Here is a 16,877-nt window from a genome sequence, read left to right on the forward strand (position 1 = left end):
AGCAGTCACTTCTGCTAAAAAGGGTGTTTTGGTGACTTGATCAGCCCTTGCCCTGACTATTGATGAACAACTTAATACGCTATCCCTCTTAGTATTTTTTTGTCTGTTCTACTTAATACTATTGGTTTAATTCTGTAATTAATACACAGTTATTCTTAAGTGTTGAAACTTAACTGAAAAGTGATCCCTGTTAAATATAAGAGTGGGAATAAGAGAGGGAAGAGATGTACAATTTGGGACATGCTCAAGCTGACTTGCCCCAAACGGTAGAGTTAGCAACATACCAGGGGATTCCAATTCAATCCCATCAAGGTTGCATGTACCAATGCCATCTCACTAGTCCATTTGATCAATTTCTGTTCACAATTGATCATAATGATAGGACTAAGAATCAAAGGGATCACATAAACAAGACTAGTGTCTGAAAATACTAACCAATAGAACAAAAAAGGGAGAGAACAATCCAACATGGGAAGCGGGATACACAGCAGACTCATAGAATGGCAGATGTCCTGAACAGCACTCTGGCCTCAGAATCAGCCCTTAAGGCATTCGGATCCGGCTGAAAAGCCCATGAGAGTATTTCAGGCATGGAAAGCCAAGACACTCTGTCAGAAAAAAATGACCTAAATGAAAGATCTCTGTGGGTAAGATCCCAGTGGAAAGAACAGGTCATCAAAGAAGGAGGTACCTTTCTCTGAAGGGAGGAAAGAACTTCCACTTTGACTATGACCTTGTCTAAATATGATAAGAGTCAGTGAACTCAAAAGGCTTCCATAGCTTTGGCAACTCATGACAAGAGCCTAGGGTGATTACTGATGCCATAAACAAGAGTGTCAATTTCTTAAGTCAACAACAGGAGTCACTGTGCACTTACCCCTCATATAGGATCTCTGTCTTTAATATGCTGTACGTTGTGATTTAATGCTATAACTAGTACTCAAACAGTATTTTTCACTTTGCCTTTCTATGTGGGTGTAAACTGTTGAAATCTTTACTTAATATATACTAAACTGATCTTCTGTATATAAAGAGAATTGAAAATGAATCTTGATGTGAATGGAAGGGGAGAGGGAGTGGGAAAGGGGAGGGTTGCGGGTGGGAGGGAAGTTATGGGTGGGGGAAAGCCATTGTAATCCATAAGCTGTACTTTGGAAATTCATATTCATTAAATAAAAGTTAAAAAAAAAAGGGGGGGTGTTTCACCAAACACAGGAAGGGAAAGAGAATCATTTGGCTTTTACTGCAGAGTCCTAGGATGTTGAAGTATTCTTATGATAAACAGGGTATCCAAGGAAGAAGTAATGTAGTCTCTAATCATTACTGTATCTGTGAATTACAGAAATAAAGAACAACAATAATATTATGATTAAATATCACCCTAAATTCTGGGCAGACGGAAGCTATCAGTGTTGCAGACAGACTGAAAAACTAGCTCCTGGATGTGAAAAATACAACCTTTTTGAAAGTAGTGAGTATTCATCTTCTATAATTGTACTCAGAACGAGCGTGACGGGAAAGTGAAATGATTTTGATCAAGTACATCACACTTTCTATTATGATGTTAATGTAGGGTAGATGTGTTTTATGAGAATAGTTCTATTTGATTAGCAGTGGGACCTGGTTGTGGAATCAAAAGGTCTTCTTTGGGGAGCTTTATAATTACAGCATTGAAACCCGTTAAAAAGGAACGTGTTAACAGCATGAACCTAATATGGCACTGTCAGCAGCTCTTCTCCAACGTTTGTGTGTTCTCTTCCCAGATGTGTAGCTAGAAACCTTCTAGAACAGTGCCTCCACAGTCTGAGTAGGGCCGTTCTCATTCTGATGGGGCTTGGCAATTTGGGTTTTACTAATGGCTTCATAATTTGACAGAGGTGTCATGATGATGCTGCCATGTAAATGATCAGATGAATCAATATTTGACACCTAAGACCCTTATTCTAAATCCTGGAAATGAGAAGCCCTTAGTCACAGGCCAAACACATTTCAGATTGTTGATGCTCTAAGAGACCGCTCAGAATAACTGGGTAGACTGTACTTCTCTTTTCCTGCTGGTGCCATGCAAAGTGCCTCACCTGCCAGGTAGGGCTGGTCAAGCTTCTGGCTGTGAGCAGAATGGTCATTCAGCAGGGGTGCGTCTCTGTGCCGGAGGCTGGACCAGACGACCCTCTTGGTCCATGTAGCCCTCAAGTCTATGGGGCCTGGCCTCCTGATTCTGCTGGCAGGTCTTGACATTAATTCTGCACATTAAGGAGAAGGATTCACATTTTCAAGGCTGTTACTGTTTCAATTTCTTAAGATTTGGCAGTAGTTAATGCACACAGACTGGTCTGCTCTAAGAAGAGACCCCAAAATTACAATGACTTAAACTAGAGAGAAATTTATTTCAGTCCCAGGTAGTAGCCCAGTGGCATATGGCTGGTAGGGTGGTCTTGCAAGTGGTTCTGGGGATCACTCCAGCTCTCACAGTCTTTCTCTTCTGGGCAGCAGAAAGAGGGAAAGAAACCATAGGCCCACAGGAAGGCCTGTCACCAACAAGATGCATAGTTGGCAACCCAGGGCAGTGACGGTGGCACAGCAGGTTAAGCCACCACATACGATGCCTGCATCCCATAACAGAGTGCTCATGGTCCAGCTCCATTGCTGCTTCCAATGGGGCTTCTTGCTAGTGCCCACCCTGGAAGCCAGCAAACTAGCCCAGCCTTGGCTGTTGTGGGCATTTAAAAATAAAATCAACTTAAAAAAAATAAAAACAATGCAACCCATTTGTATATAGAGTCCTTTTTTTAAAAAATTATTTATTTATTTGAAAGACAGAGTTATAGAGAGCAGAGGCAGAGAGAGAGAGAGGTCTTCCATCCACTGGTTTACTCCTCAAATGGCCATAACAGCCGGAGCTGGGCCAATCTGACCCAGGAGCCAGGAGCCTCCTCCAGATCTACTGTGAGTGCAGGGGCCCAAGGACTTGGACCATCTTCCACTGCTTTTCCAGGCCATAGTGGAGAGCTAGATCGGAAGTGGAGCAGCTGGGACTTGAACTGGCGCCCATGTATGATGCTGGTACTGCAGGTGGCAGCCCTACCTGCTACACCACTGTGCCAGCCTCACATAGAGGACTCTGGTTAGAATTTGGTTCCTTGCCCACACCTAGCTGAGAAATGTCATCATTAGTGGGGTAGCTGTGAGCCAGCCAAAACTCTAGGAAACAGAGGAAGGGGCAGACTGCCTTTTTAATTTCTCAGTTGTTGTCATTAGTTCAACTTATTGCTTCACGCAGCAAACAATATTGACAGTGTATGCAGTGGAAGGGATATGAAGAGTATGGTGTGGCCCTAAACCCCGTGGCATTTTTAGTCTGTTCAGAAAGGGAGAAATACAACCAGCTATGAAAGCAGGTTTTAATTTGGTTCTAGAATTGTGATAAGAGCAACATGCCATCAATCAGAGTGAGTTTCTTATCTATGTGTTAATTGTTACTTTTTCTTAAAACTATCAGTATCTTTCTTAGTTCGCAGTAAGTGGCATTTTGACCCATTTTTTGTTGTTGGCATTTTCAGGCATAAGAAAAGCACTACCTCCAGCACCAGAAACAAAGAAGGTAGGTGGTCTTTAACTTGTGAGTGTCTGGTCTTTACGTTTGAAGACTTCAAGCCATTAAGTTTGGGGAGCATTTGTGGCTTATTAAGTGTATTGATATTCATTCATGTGGCCTTGTTTCTCAACAGGACCATTCCAGAACAGATGTACTCTGGCCTATTTGGATTTTTCTTGGTGTCAAATAATTTCAATTTAATTGTATCAGATCTTATCACTGGGGGTCTTGTTATTGTCTGGCATTTGCCTATGTGAGGGTACTTCAAAAAGTTTATGGAAGGTGGAATTAAAAGATCAGTTTATTTTGGTATAAAAAATTTTAAATTCATGCATTTTTAAGATCATATGAATTTTAGGAGCCAGTGTTGTGGTACAGTAGCGTAAGCTGCTGCCTGTGATGCCAGGATCCTATATGGGTGCTGGTTCGAGTTCTGGCTGCCCTATTTCTTATCCAGCTCACTGCTAATGTGCCTGGGAAAGCAGAGAAAGATGGCTCAAGTACTTGGGCAGCTGCCACTCACATGAAAGCCCTGGATGGAGTTCCAGGCTCCTGGCTTCAACCTGGCCCAGCCCAGACTTTTGCAACCATTTTGGGAGTGAACCAGTGGATAGACAATCTGTCTCTCTCTCTCCTTCTCTCCCTGTAACTCTGCTTTTCAAATACATAAAATAAATATATATTAAAAATGAATTTCCATGAACTTTTTGAAGATCTATTGTATTCATGAATTTCAAACTTTTTTTGGCACCAAAACCAACTTATCTGTCAATTCTGTTGGTCCACGAACTCTTGAAGTCCCCCTTTGGCTAGAAGAGTTGTATGAGAGGTGTGGGACTTTAATGGAATATTTCAGTCTGGAGACCATACTGTGACAAAGGAGTGATTTCCATGCTTTCGTGATCTGCCTTTGACAAGTGGGTTTGGTGGTAAAAGCCTGCGTCTTGGGCCCCATCATAATCTGATCTCTCGTGACTCCGATATGAATGGCTTTGGGCGTGTTACTTAAAGCACTCCTTACCTCAGTTGTAAGATGGGAATTACAATACTCTGCATCATGGGAGCAGTAGTCAGAATTAACAGAAGCATGGCAGGTCTCCGGCACGTGCCTTGCCCACTGTTGGCACAAAGAAGTACAAGTTCCTTTGAGTGGGGAGAGCCTTGGTGTGAGGGCTTTGCTCCACTGCAGGCCATTTGAACGGTGGGTCTTCCTTTAGTTCCTACTCACATCTTACCCTTGTCTTCCCCCTGATGCTGAGTGAATCCGTTTAATGTGTGAAGACAGGTGTTGCTCCTCTCCTGCATTCTGGCCCCGCGAGAGCTCCAGTAGCATCCACATCATGGGACACTCGCGGGATTAGACGAGCTGACCTCTATTAGAGTTGAGGCTTCTGCTTTCTTCTTTTTTATTGATGTGAGGAGACCCCCATTCCCCCCTTGGCGATCTACTCCATGACCAGTTTCCAAGAGGAGACTAAACTTTCAGCTGTTGTCTTCTTTGTTTAGCGGAGGCCTCCCCCACCAGTTCCGCCTGAAGAAGAAGATAACGGAGAGGAAATAGTTGTGGCAATGTATGATTTCCACGCGACGGAAGCACATGATCTGCGCCTAGAGAGAGGCCAGGAGTACATCATCCTAGAGAAGAACGATGTTCATTGGTGGAGAGCGAGAGATAAATACGGGTCAGTGTTCCCTGTCTGTGTGACACAGAACAGGTGGGGGAGTGCTGGGTGAAAGGAAGAAGAGCTGTAACTGTCACCTAATCAGACCGGTCCAGGCGGCTGTAACTGGAAGCACACATTACTCTGCTTTCTGGACAAGTGCAAGCTGATCAGTCACTTCTTTCCAGAAGTTAGAACATTTTTTAAAATGTATTTATTTGGGGCTGGCACTGTGGTGCAGTGGGTTAATGCCCTGGCCTGAAGCACCGGCATCCCGTATGGACGCTGGTTCCAGTCCTGGCTGCTCCTCTTCCAATCCAAATCTCTGCTATGGCCTGGGAAAGCAGTGGAAGATGGCCCAGGTCCTTGGGCCCCTGCACCCATGTGGGAGACCTGGAGGAAGCTCCTGACTCCTGGCTTCGGATTGGCGCAGCTCCAGCCATTGCAGCCAATTGGGGAGTGACCATCGGATGGGAGATCTCTCTCTCTCTCTCTCTCTCTGTTTCTTCCTCTCCTCTTTCTTTGTAACTCTGACTTTCAAAGAAATAAATAAATCTTTTAAAAAATTTATTTACTTGAGAGGTAGAGCTCCAGATAGAGGGAAAGACAGAGAGAAAAGTCCTCTACCCACTGGTTCACTCCCCAAATGGCTGCAATGGCCAGAGCTGGGCAAGGAGCCAGGAGCTTCTTCCAGGTCTCCCACATGGATGCAGAGGCCCAGGTACTTGGGCCATCTTCCACTGCTTTCCCAGGTCATAGCAGAGAGCTGGATAAGAAGAGGAACAGCCAGGACACAAACCGGCACCCATGTAGGATGCCAGCCCCACACGCAGAGGTTTAGCCTACTGTGCCATAGCATCGGCCCCCAGAAGTTAGATTATTTTGCACTGCTGTCTTTCTCATCCATTATATGTTTAATTAGATTATTTTGATCTTGGAGGAGATTACCATTTTATGTTTTGTGCCCCCTGTAGTAAGTAATCTTAGGGTTTTTAAAGAAGTAGCCTATTTTAATTTGCTTCTTGGAATCTCTCTCCATATATGAGGATGTATGTGTCTGTGTGCATATAAAGTCCTCACTGCCTCTCATGGCCAGTCACTGTTAAGATTTTCATTTTTAACTTTGTAATGTAAAACATTTCTAACATTCACAAAAGTACAAATAGTGTGATATAGCCTCTTGTCACCTGACTTTAAAAATCAATATTTTAACAATCTTTTTAAAAAATTGTACTTACCTATTTTATCTGAAAGGTATAAAGCCAGAGACAGACAGAGAGATCTTCCATCATCTGTTTTGCTACTCAAACGCCAGTGACAGCTGGGGCTGCGTTAGGCTGAAAGAAACTGGGAGCCCAGAAATCCTGGGCCTCGCACTTGAGTGGCAGGAACTCAAATGCTTGAACAGTTACTTGCTGTTTCCGAGTGTGCATTAGCAGGAAGCTGGAATTCGTAGTGTGGTGGTATCCAACATGCTTCCATGTTTTAAATGTCCTGCAAACTGGCCGTTGGATCTAGAGGCTTCGACACATGTTAGGGTGATCGCTGGCTGTTCCCCTTTTCTTGATGCTAAGATTGTCCAGCGACTCAGGTGTCAGCCTGATTCCTGCTTCATAAAGTTCTTCAGCCGTGTTTCCCCTCCTGATTTTGGCATCCATTAGTGCTTGTTGCTTAGGCCTGTTATTTCCTAAAGGATTGTAAAATGCTGATTTTCTAATTCTGTAACTGTGGACATGGAAGAACTGCCTCACCAACCAGTTCATGTGGTTCCTGCAGAGAGGAGAAGATAGCGTCCTGATTCTTAACTGTTGCCAGCTCGCAGAATAGTGGGTTGATAAATGAACTTCCACTGGTGACAACAGTGGTGACCAATCATGGCTGCCTATATGTTTGGTTTCAATCCTTTGCAGCCACCATTCTTTTTGTGTGACTTGTTCAATGTTGGTTGAGGGTCCTATGAGGCTTTATTTTTGTGTTCTAGCTCAGTAAAATGGCTCAGATTATTTTTGTATTTTCCCTGGAAATAACAGAAATTTTCCAATTTTTTCCCAAGGAATGCCAACTCATTTTAGGTCAAAGATGATATCTAGAGATAACAGTTACAGTACTAGGATTCTAATAATTGCTGGATTTTGTCATTGCTTCTAGATATTTTTCAGTGCAATGGAGAGAGGGGTGCCTGTGTGTGTGTTTATGAGTTTTTACTAATAGTTCAAATTCAAATTTAAGATTACATTATTTTTACTCAACATTCTTATTTTATCTATGTCCATATCTATCATCTTTTCAGTGCTAAGAATCTTGCTTCTACCAATATAATGGTACTTTATAGCAGTAGTGTGTAGAAGACTCAACTGGGGTAAAATTGAAGTTTGGCCCCACATAGATTTTTCCTAATTCACATCTCTTGAAGTATGACTCAAGTATTTACCTTTTTAGGAAGCACCTCAGGTGGTACAGTGCAGACAGTGCAGAAGTCAGGGACTACCCTTTGTGAACCTTTTCTGTTTTTTTTTTTTTTTTTTTTAGGTTTATTTATTGATTTGAAAGTCAGAGTTAGAGAGTTACAGAGAGAGGAGAAGTAGAGAAAGAAACATCTTCCATCTGATGGTTTACTCCTCAATTGGCCACGATGGCCGGAGCTGTGCTGATCCGAAGCCAGGAGCCAGGAGTTTTTCCAGGTCTCCCGTGTGGGTGCAGGGGCCCAAGGACTTGGGTCATCTTTTACTGCTTTCTCAGGCCATAGCAGAGAACTGGATTGGAAGTGGAGCAGCCGGGACTAGAACTGGCGCCCATATAGGATGCCAGCGCTTCAGGCCATGGTGTTAACCCGCTACGCCACAGAGCCAGCCCTGTGAACCTTTTCTACAAGGACTTTTAAGCTATTGGAGTGCTGGATGTTTTTATCTACCACTTTAACTTTTCTGAAGGAGTTGTTCCTTTAAAACATCCAAGGAAATTGTGAATTGTGGAGCAGCATTATGATATATTGAGAAGAGCACCTGACCTAGTCACCAGTCCAGAGTGCAAGTTCTGGTCCTATTGTGAGGTAGCTTTGGGACCGTGGGAAAGTACATTAATCTTTCTGAGCCTTGGTTTCCCTATGAGAAAATGGGTACAATTATGCCTAACTACCTTAGAATTTTTTGTGAGGATCAAATATAGAAGCACTTTGTATAGAGTCAGAAGATATAGCTATATTGAATTAACGAGTCTTAATGAATTAAGCTAGTCTTTCTTATAAGCTTGACAATATATTTTAGTTATTCCAGGTATCAATAATCTTCCTTTCTTTTAATAACCTCTCAGTAATTTATGTTTACCCAGAGTAATTTTTTTTTATTTCTAGGAGTGAAGGATATATCCCAAGTAATTATGTAACAGGAAAGAAATCAAACAATTTAGATCAATATGAGTAAGTAAAAGTTCATTTTGTGAATGTGGAAAACCAGAAAATGTTTTCATTTTCCTAATGATGTAAGGCATTGTGGAGTTTAGTGTTTTAAAGTTAAAACATTTATTGTCTTTAGAAAGTAGTACTAATATATCCTTCATTGAACTGTCCAACATGGAAAAAGATGGTGTGAATCAGTCTCTATGATGCATTTTTCCTGAAGGAACTGTGTGTGAATGGAATTACACATGCAGATAAAATTGAATTAATTTTAAACAGATCACAGCTTTGCCAACTTTGAAACACAGGCCATTGTTCATTCAGTCAACATAGGAATAATTTTTCCCAGAGTGGTCTTTAAAAACATCTTTTATTGTTCCTGTTTTTCTAACTAAAAGATTGTTTTTTTAAAAAATTCTTGATAATATGAAACAATGTTAGTAAAAATTGCTCATCAATAAGTTAATCTCTGTCAGCCTGACATTGACATGTTTTCTTTCCATCTTTTTACTGTTTTTAAGAAGATGGAATTGTGCTCTATAAATTGTTTTGTATCTTTTTCACTTATATTATGAGTTAGTACAAGGTGATTTCAAAAAGTTATAGAAAATAGAATTAAAAGATAACCTATTTTGATGCAACATTTTTGAAATCATGTGTGAGTCTTCAAAAAGTTTGTGGAAAATTAATACTATGCAAAATTCATGTATGGATTTCAAAATTGAATTAAAGACAGTAAGTTGTCATTTCCCACGTTTGTGTCAGTAGAGTAAAAACCATTCTTCCTATGATTAAAATAGTGAAACACTGGACATGGTTTTTCTGTTGAATGATGGAGAATATCTTAAATCAATTATGGTGTGTGCGTGCCGTAACACACAGAGCTATATTGATTTTCAAAAATGTCTATCAGGACAAATCCAGGTTATGATATAGCAAGTATGATTTGATCATTCGCTAGTAAAGCAATAAGAATGTTGGTACATGTGTTTTCATAAAAATATGGGTAGAAAAAACTCTGGAACTACATATATCAAAATGTTAGTGGTTGTCCTTTATTGAGTGATGAGTATTTGATATTGATGAGCTATATTGCCTTATGAATCCTAATAGGAATAAAAACAATTTTTAAAAACCCGAGGCCTTAAATGTGTTTGTTCTGTTCAGATGGTACTGCAGAAATATGAACAGGAGCAAGGCAGAGCAACTCCTCAGAAGTGAAGTAAGTCTCTGAACTTGTTTCGTGGGTTTCATTGCAGTACAGATTAGTTTTCATGACTCCCTAGTAAGTGGTGTACAGACCTCTGCTTCTAAAGCCAAGATACACTGTGATCTGAATACGGGCTTTGTTTTATAAAAATATTTAAAACAGAGGGCCGCTGTGTCAGTTTACTCAGGAACAAAGTGCCACAAACTGAGCAGCTTGAACAGCACAACTGTGTCCTCTCAGGGCTGCAGGGATGAGCTGGCCACAATCCGGGGGCCCACGGGGTTGGTTCCTTCCGAGGGCTGTAGAGAGAGGATCTCTCCTAGACCTATGACCTCAGCCTGCAGATGGCAGTGTCTTAACATCATCTTCCCTCTCAACGTGTCTGTCTGTCCAAATTCCACCCCCACCTTTTTTTTTTTTTTTTTTTAAGATTTATTTATTTATTTGAAAGAGTTACACAGAGAGAGAAGGAGAGGCAGAGAGAGAGAGAGAGAGGTCTTCCAGCCTCTGGTTCACTCCCCAATTGGCCACAGTGGCCGGTGCTGCGCTGATCCGAAGCCAGGAGCTTCTTCTGGGTCTCCCATGTGGGTGCCGGGGCCCAAGGACTTGGACCGTCTTATACTGCTTTCCCAAGCCATAGCAGAGAGCTGGATTGGAAGAAGAGCAGCTGGAACTGGAACCAGCACCCATATGGAATGCCGGCACTGCAGGCAACAGCTTTACCTGCCACACCACAGTGCTGGCCCTCCCCCCCCAACCTTTTTTTTTTTTTTTTAAAGGTTTGTTTATTTATTTGAAAGTCAGAGTTAGAGAGAGAGAGAGAGATACAGAGACAGAGAGAGAGAAATCTTCCATCCACTGGATCATTCCCCACATGGTTTCAACAGCCAGGGCCGGGCCAGGCCAAACCAGGAGCCAGAAACTCCATATGGGTCTCCTATGGGTGGCAGGGGCCCAGGATCTTGGGCCATCCTCCACTGTCTCCCAGGTGTATCAGCAGGGAGCTGCATTGGAAGAGGAGCAGCTGGGACACAAACTGGTATCTATATGGGATGCTGGCTCTGTAGGCAGAGGCTTAGCCTACTACGCCAAGGTGCCAGCCCTTACTCCCTTTTTTTTTTTTTTTAACTTTTATTTAGTAAATATAAATTTCCAAAGTACAGCTTATGGATTACAATGGCTTTTTTCCCCCCTTAACTTCCCTCCCCTACAACCCTCCCAACTCCCGCTCCCTCTCCCATTCCATTCACATCAAGATTCATTTTCAATTATCTTTATATACAGAAGATCAATTTAGTATATATTAAGTAAAGATTTCAACAGTCTGCACCCACACAGAAGCACAAAGTGTAAAATACTGTTTGAGTACTAGTTATAGCATTAATTCACACTGAACAACACATTAAGGACAGAGATCCTACATGAGGCCTTACTCCCTTTTTATAAGGGCCCAGTCACACTGGATTAGGGCCCACCTTAATGATCTCATTTTAACTTGGTCATCTCTGTAAAAATCCTATCTCCAAATAAGATCTTATTATTATTAGATTTATTTTTATTTACTTGGAAGGCAAAGAGAGAGGAAGAGGGCTCCAGAGAGGGAAAGAAGAGAGATAGAGAGAGGCTCTTTTTTTTTTTTTTTTTTTTTTTGACAGGCAGAGTGGACAGAGAGAGACAGAGAGAAAGGTCTTCCTTTGCCATTGGTTTACCCTCCAATGGCCGCCGCGGCCGGTGCGCTGTGGCCGGCGCACCACGCTGATTTGAAGGCAGGAGCCAGGTGCTTCTCCTGGTCTCCCATGGGGTGCAGGGCCCAAGCACTTGGGCCATCCTCCACTGCCCTCCCGGGCCACAGCAGAGAGCTGGCCTGGAAGAGGGGCAACCGGGACAGAATCCGGTGCCCTGACCGGGACTAGAACCGGTGTGCCAGTGCCACAAGGCGGAGGATTAGCCTATTGAGCCGCGATGCCGGCCAAGAGGCTCTTCCATTCACTGGTTCATTCCCCAAATCCAGCCAGGACTGGGCCAGGCCAAAGCCAAGAGCCAAGAACTCCATCTAGGTCTCCCCTACAGTTGGCAGAGACCCAAGCACTTGCGCCAATATCTGCTGACTTCCCAAGGGCATTAGCAGGAAGCTGGATTGGAAGTGGAGTAGCTGGGTTTTGAAACCAAAACTCTGATAATGATGGCTTAACCCACTGCACCTTAACTTGTATGTCACAATGCCAGTGACTAAGATTATATTCTGAAATACTGGAGGTTAAGAAACAAACTTTTGGTTGTAAGTAAAGCACTTAAACCTATAATGTTGGGTCATAGCTATACATCAGTAATGTTATCTTTCTTACTGATTTATCATTTACTAACCTTGATTTTAGTACTTGTGTTTTACCTTTTTCCTTGAGGTTTGTTTTTAAATAATTTACCTTAACGTTACATCTTTTATAAATGAACTTTATTAAAATATTTAATTGTCCTTAGAAATACCTGTGCTGAGGGGGGCTTTGGCACAGCAGTTGAGTTGCTGCTTGGGATGCCTGCATCCCATATTGGAGCCAGTGCCTGGGTTTGAGTTGCAGCTCTGTTTCTGACCCAGCTTCCTGCTGGTGTGCATCCTGGGAGGCAGCAGGTGATGGACCTGAGTCTGGCTGTGACTTTCTAGGTTATGCTTGCATTGTCAGACAAGGAGATTGGATTAGAAGATGACTCCCACAGTTCTCCACGTTTCTGATGTGTTTATTCTATTCAATAATAGTTGCCGGTCTTTAAATCCCAGGCTTTCTCACTTTATCTCTGTTAATTATCACCAATCAAGGTTTTGTTGAACTCTTGTTTCCATTGTTCAGTTGAGAAGGCTATGGCAAATGACTTTGCCTGGCTCAGACTACAGGTGCCCGTGCCCATTCTCCATAGGATTCTTAAGTGCATTCCTGGAAGCCATACAGTGAGAGGCAGCAGTAGGGGAGTGGGCAGCTAGGCAGCCTGGAGTCCGAGTCATGGTTCTACTACTTCCTAGCTGTGTGATCCTGGCAAGTTACCCAGCCTTTCTGGTCCCTATTTCCTTATCTGCAAAGTAAAGTGGGGATAAAAGTAGTGTCTATCTCATAGGACTATTTTGAATATTAAATAAATTCACACATTAGAACAAAATAATACAGTCTTAATTAAATTGCAACCTATTAAGTTCTCAGTAAATAAATAATAGCTCTCCTGACTTCAGCTTCCTGCTGATGTGTACTTGGGAGGCAGCAGGTGATGACTCAAGGTAATTTGATCCTTGCCATCCATGTGGGAGATCTCTACTGAACCCAGCTCCCATCTTTGGCCCAGCCCAGCCCAAATGCTGTGGGCATTTGGGGAATGAACCAGCAGATGGGAGCTCTCTCCCTGTCTCCACGCATGCTCTTTCTCTCTCTGCCTCTTAAATAAAGAAATGATATCCATTACCATTTTTAACTGAGTGATTATTGCAATTATTGTCCCTAATTGTTCTTATCAGATACGTTTGTGAAACTTTGTTAATTTCATTGTCTTTCTTTTATGTAAGAATAAAATATATTTTATTTTTCAACTATTAAACTACTTTTCATCTGAAAGTCATTTACACACACAAGATTGGACATGCTGTTGTTGGTAGAGAGGTATTTGAGGCTTGGGGCTTCTGTTTCCTGCTCTTCAGCTTGGAACCTGAGACAGACTCATGCTTTTTAATCATTCAGCATTGTTTCTGGCTTTGGATTTTTTCTGCTTGCTTTACTTGTACCTCCATCTCTTTTGTCAAGAGTGACATTTAACATTGACTCCAGGGGAATTAAAGATTTGTAAATACACTTTTATAAAGAGCACTGAGATATTTACAGAAAAAAAAAGCCATATGAATATAAATGAAACTGAGCCAGGATTCAAAGCTTATAGCAAATATAAAAAATATATGATATGAAACCCAGTCTTTCAGAAATACATTTTTCTTTTCTCTTTCTTTTTAACAAGATTTATTTGTTTATTTGAAAGGCAGAGTTACAGAGAGAGACAGAGACAGAGAGAGAGCTTCCATCCTGTAGTTCACTTCCCAAATGACAGCTGGGGCTGCATCAGGCTGAAGCCAGGAGCCTGAAACTCCATCCAAGTCTCCCATATGGGTGTCAAGTGCCCAAGCACTTTAGCCATCATCTGCTGCTTTCCCAGGTGCATTAGCAGGGACTTGGATCCAAAGTAGAGCAGCCAGAACTCAAACCAGTACTCATATAGATTACCAGCATTACAGGCAGCAGCTTAACCCACTGCATCCATCACTGGTCCCAGAAATAACATGTTTTCAGTGGCTGTTCTCTCACATGTTGAAGATGTACAGGAATTGCAGAATCTTTCCTGTTGGTTCTAGAAAGGCCCTGAGAGATGATCTGGTTGAAATGTCTCACAGTAGCATAGGAGAGATCTTGTTGTGGTGGGAAGTCCTGTGTGCTTGCTTTGGCTGGTCTCAGTCCAGTAGCACAAAGTAGAAGGTGACACGGGTGGGAGAAACCAAGTAGTCCAGTGGTAAGTTGTATTTCTCCAAAGCAGATTTTCTAGGAAAAGAATAGAAATCATAGAATTGTAAGATTGAGTTCTTGAATCTTCTCTGGGGCACTGATTAATATCAGTCATTGTAGGGGCCTGCGCTGTGGTGCAGTGGGTTAACGCCCTGGCCTGTAGCGCTGGCATCCCATATGGGTGCCCGTTCGAGGCCCAGCTGCTCCACTTCCTGTCCAGCTCTCTGCTATGGCCTGGGAAAGCAGTAGAAGATGGCCCAAGTTCTTGGGCCCCTGCACCCATGTGGGAGACTGGGAAGAAGCTCCTGGCTCCAAGCTTTGGATTAGTGCAGCTCCAGCCGTTGTGGCCATCTGGGGAGTGAACCATCTAATGGAAGACACTTTCTCTCTCTCTCTCTCTCTCTCTCTCTCTCTCTCTCTGCCTCTCCTCTCTCTCTGTGTAACTCTTTCAAATCAATCAATCAATCTTTAAAAAAATATATCAATCATTATAGTAAAAAACATTTTCTTAACTTGGTTTTTAGGATAAAGAAGGTGGTTTTATGGTAAGGGACTCCAGTCAACCAGGCTTATACACAGTGTCCCTTTATACGAAGTTTGGAGGGTAAGTAATCTACTCTTTTTTTTTTTTTTTTTCAAATTTAGAGGTTTTTTTTTTTTTTTGGCTGAACTTTTTATATTGTTTGTATGTATTCCTAATTTTCAAAAATTATGCTGCATTTTAGTATTAAAAAATAAAACCTAAACTTGATTTCTAAAGTTTATACTGTTTTTGCCTTTATATTTTCAGCAATTTCCCCAGTCATTTTCCAGATGCAATCATGCATTGCTTAGTGACAGCATATGTTCTGAGAAACAGGTTGTTAGGGGATTTCGCCATTGTGCGAACACCAGAGTATACTTGCACAAACTAAGCTGCTGCAGTATCACTAGCTAATATAAACTTACAAGACCACCGTCTATTCAGGTTACCCCTGAGCCGTCATTCCACAGCACGTAACACTACTGAGAATGCTTGTAGGAACTGTAGTAACAGTCAACAAGTAATTACTGTGCGCTGAGCAGAGTACAGGGATACAACAGTGAAGGAAGTAGGCACGGCCCCTGTCCTCCAGGGTTATGGGAGTTACAGACAGGCAAACAAGCAGTTATGGTGGTAGGTGAACAAAGGCTATGGCAGAAGGGTAATGCATGTACGTGTGTGTGTGTGTGTGTGTAGCCAGGGTACGTCTGAGTTATTTATGAATGTTGTCCTAAATTACTTCCAAGCTGAGCCTGCCAAAAGTGAGGAAGGAAAAAACTGAGTGGAAGGGAAAAAGTGTTTCTGACCCAAGAAACTGCCTGGGCCCAGAGGTGAAAGAAGACATGATGAGTTCTTGGGTGGAAAAGAGTGTCACAGCTGCATTGCGGAATGGGAGGGGCAGAGTGAGGGGAGCAGAGGGAAGCCCACCAGACAAAAGCGGAAGCCGGGTGGTGTCAGTGTCAGAGCATCCTGGGAGTCATGCTGAGGGCTGTCAGCAGGAGCTGACTTGAGAAGACCTGTGTTCTAGGAAGATGTCTAAGGGGGAACTGGTACACTTGTAAGTCTAATCTGTTGACTTTCAGAGGCGTAAGTACTCTAGACATTTGCAAGTTTTTGCCAACAGCAGAGACAACAGCAGTGGCAGCCAGAAGTTATTTTAAGATTTTTAATGGTGGTTCAATGGAGTTGGTAAATGTTCTCTTACGTAGTCTCATGCAGGGGACCAAGAACGTTATTAATGACTATTCTGCACACTTCTACCTGTTAATGTGGAGGGTGACTCCAAGAAGAACATAAGGAAAAATGAAGTTTGTGTTGGGAACAGAAAGGGCCAAATGGAGGGAGCCTGTGATGACCCTGCAGAGAGCATCTTATGAGTGCAGTCATATTTTACCAACTTGGTTCTAACACATTTTGATTTTTGTTATAGAGAAAGTTCATCAGGTTTCAGGCATTATCATATAAAGGAAACCACAACGTCTCCAAAGAAGTATTACCTAGCAGAAAAGCATGCTTTTGCTTCAATTCCTGAGATTATTGAATATCATAAGCACAATGCAGCAGGTAAGTCAGCATTAAAACCTGCTTCAAATATTAGTAAGGAAAATGATCATACACAATGAATCCTTCCTTGAGCAGCTTTAATGTGTAGCTAGATCATTGTGGAATGTGACTGATTTAAACTTATTGCATAGTAAGGAAGTGCTATGTACAAAAAAAAAAAAAAAACAAGAAATACCAAGACTCATAAACAGTGTTCACATTTCTGTGTTTTCTATCTTTGATAGTAACTAAAGTTCAGCGTATGTCCATCTCAGAGTAGTCAAAGGAGCTGACAGACAAAGCAGGATTTAGTCTTATGTTATACTGGCTTCCAAAAGCTAGATTACAGATGCTTCCTGACTTATGACGCGATTACATTCCCAAGAAAGCCATCATATGTTGAAAATACCCTAAGTCAAAACTGCA

At 42.2% G+C, this 16,877-nt stretch overlaps 1 protein-coding gene across 1 annotated transcript in view; it reads left to right on the plus strand.

The window, feature by feature from the left end:
- The window catches only part of TEC (tec protein tyrosine kinase), a 113,862-nt gene that overhangs the window by 82,465 nt on the left and 14,520 nt on the right, over nucleotides 1–16,877 (plus strand). The window contains exons 5-11 of the mRNA XM_062212703.1: nucleotides 1,343–1,471; nucleotides 3,561–3,601; nucleotides 5,102–5,277; nucleotides 8,606–8,671; nucleotides 9,818–9,872; nucleotides 14,911–14,990; nucleotides 16,339–16,472. Of these exons, the coding sequence (XP_062068687.1) occupies nucleotides 1,343–1,471; nucleotides 3,561–3,601; nucleotides 5,102–5,277; nucleotides 8,606–8,671; nucleotides 9,818–9,872; nucleotides 14,911–14,990; nucleotides 16,339–16,472 (681 nt within the window). The remainder of the gene's footprint in view (nucleotides 1–1,342; nucleotides 1,472–3,560; nucleotides 3,602–5,101; nucleotides 5,278–8,605; nucleotides 8,672–9,817; nucleotides 9,873–14,910; nucleotides 14,991–16,338; nucleotides 16,473–16,877) is intronic.

This window comes from Lepus europaeus, chromosome 16, assembly GCF_033115175.1.
Source record: "Lepus europaeus isolate LE1 chromosome 16, mLepTim1.pri, whole genome shotgun sequence".
Lineage (NCBI taxonomy): Eukaryota > Metazoa > Chordata > Mammalia > Lagomorpha > Leporidae > Lepus > Lepus europaeus.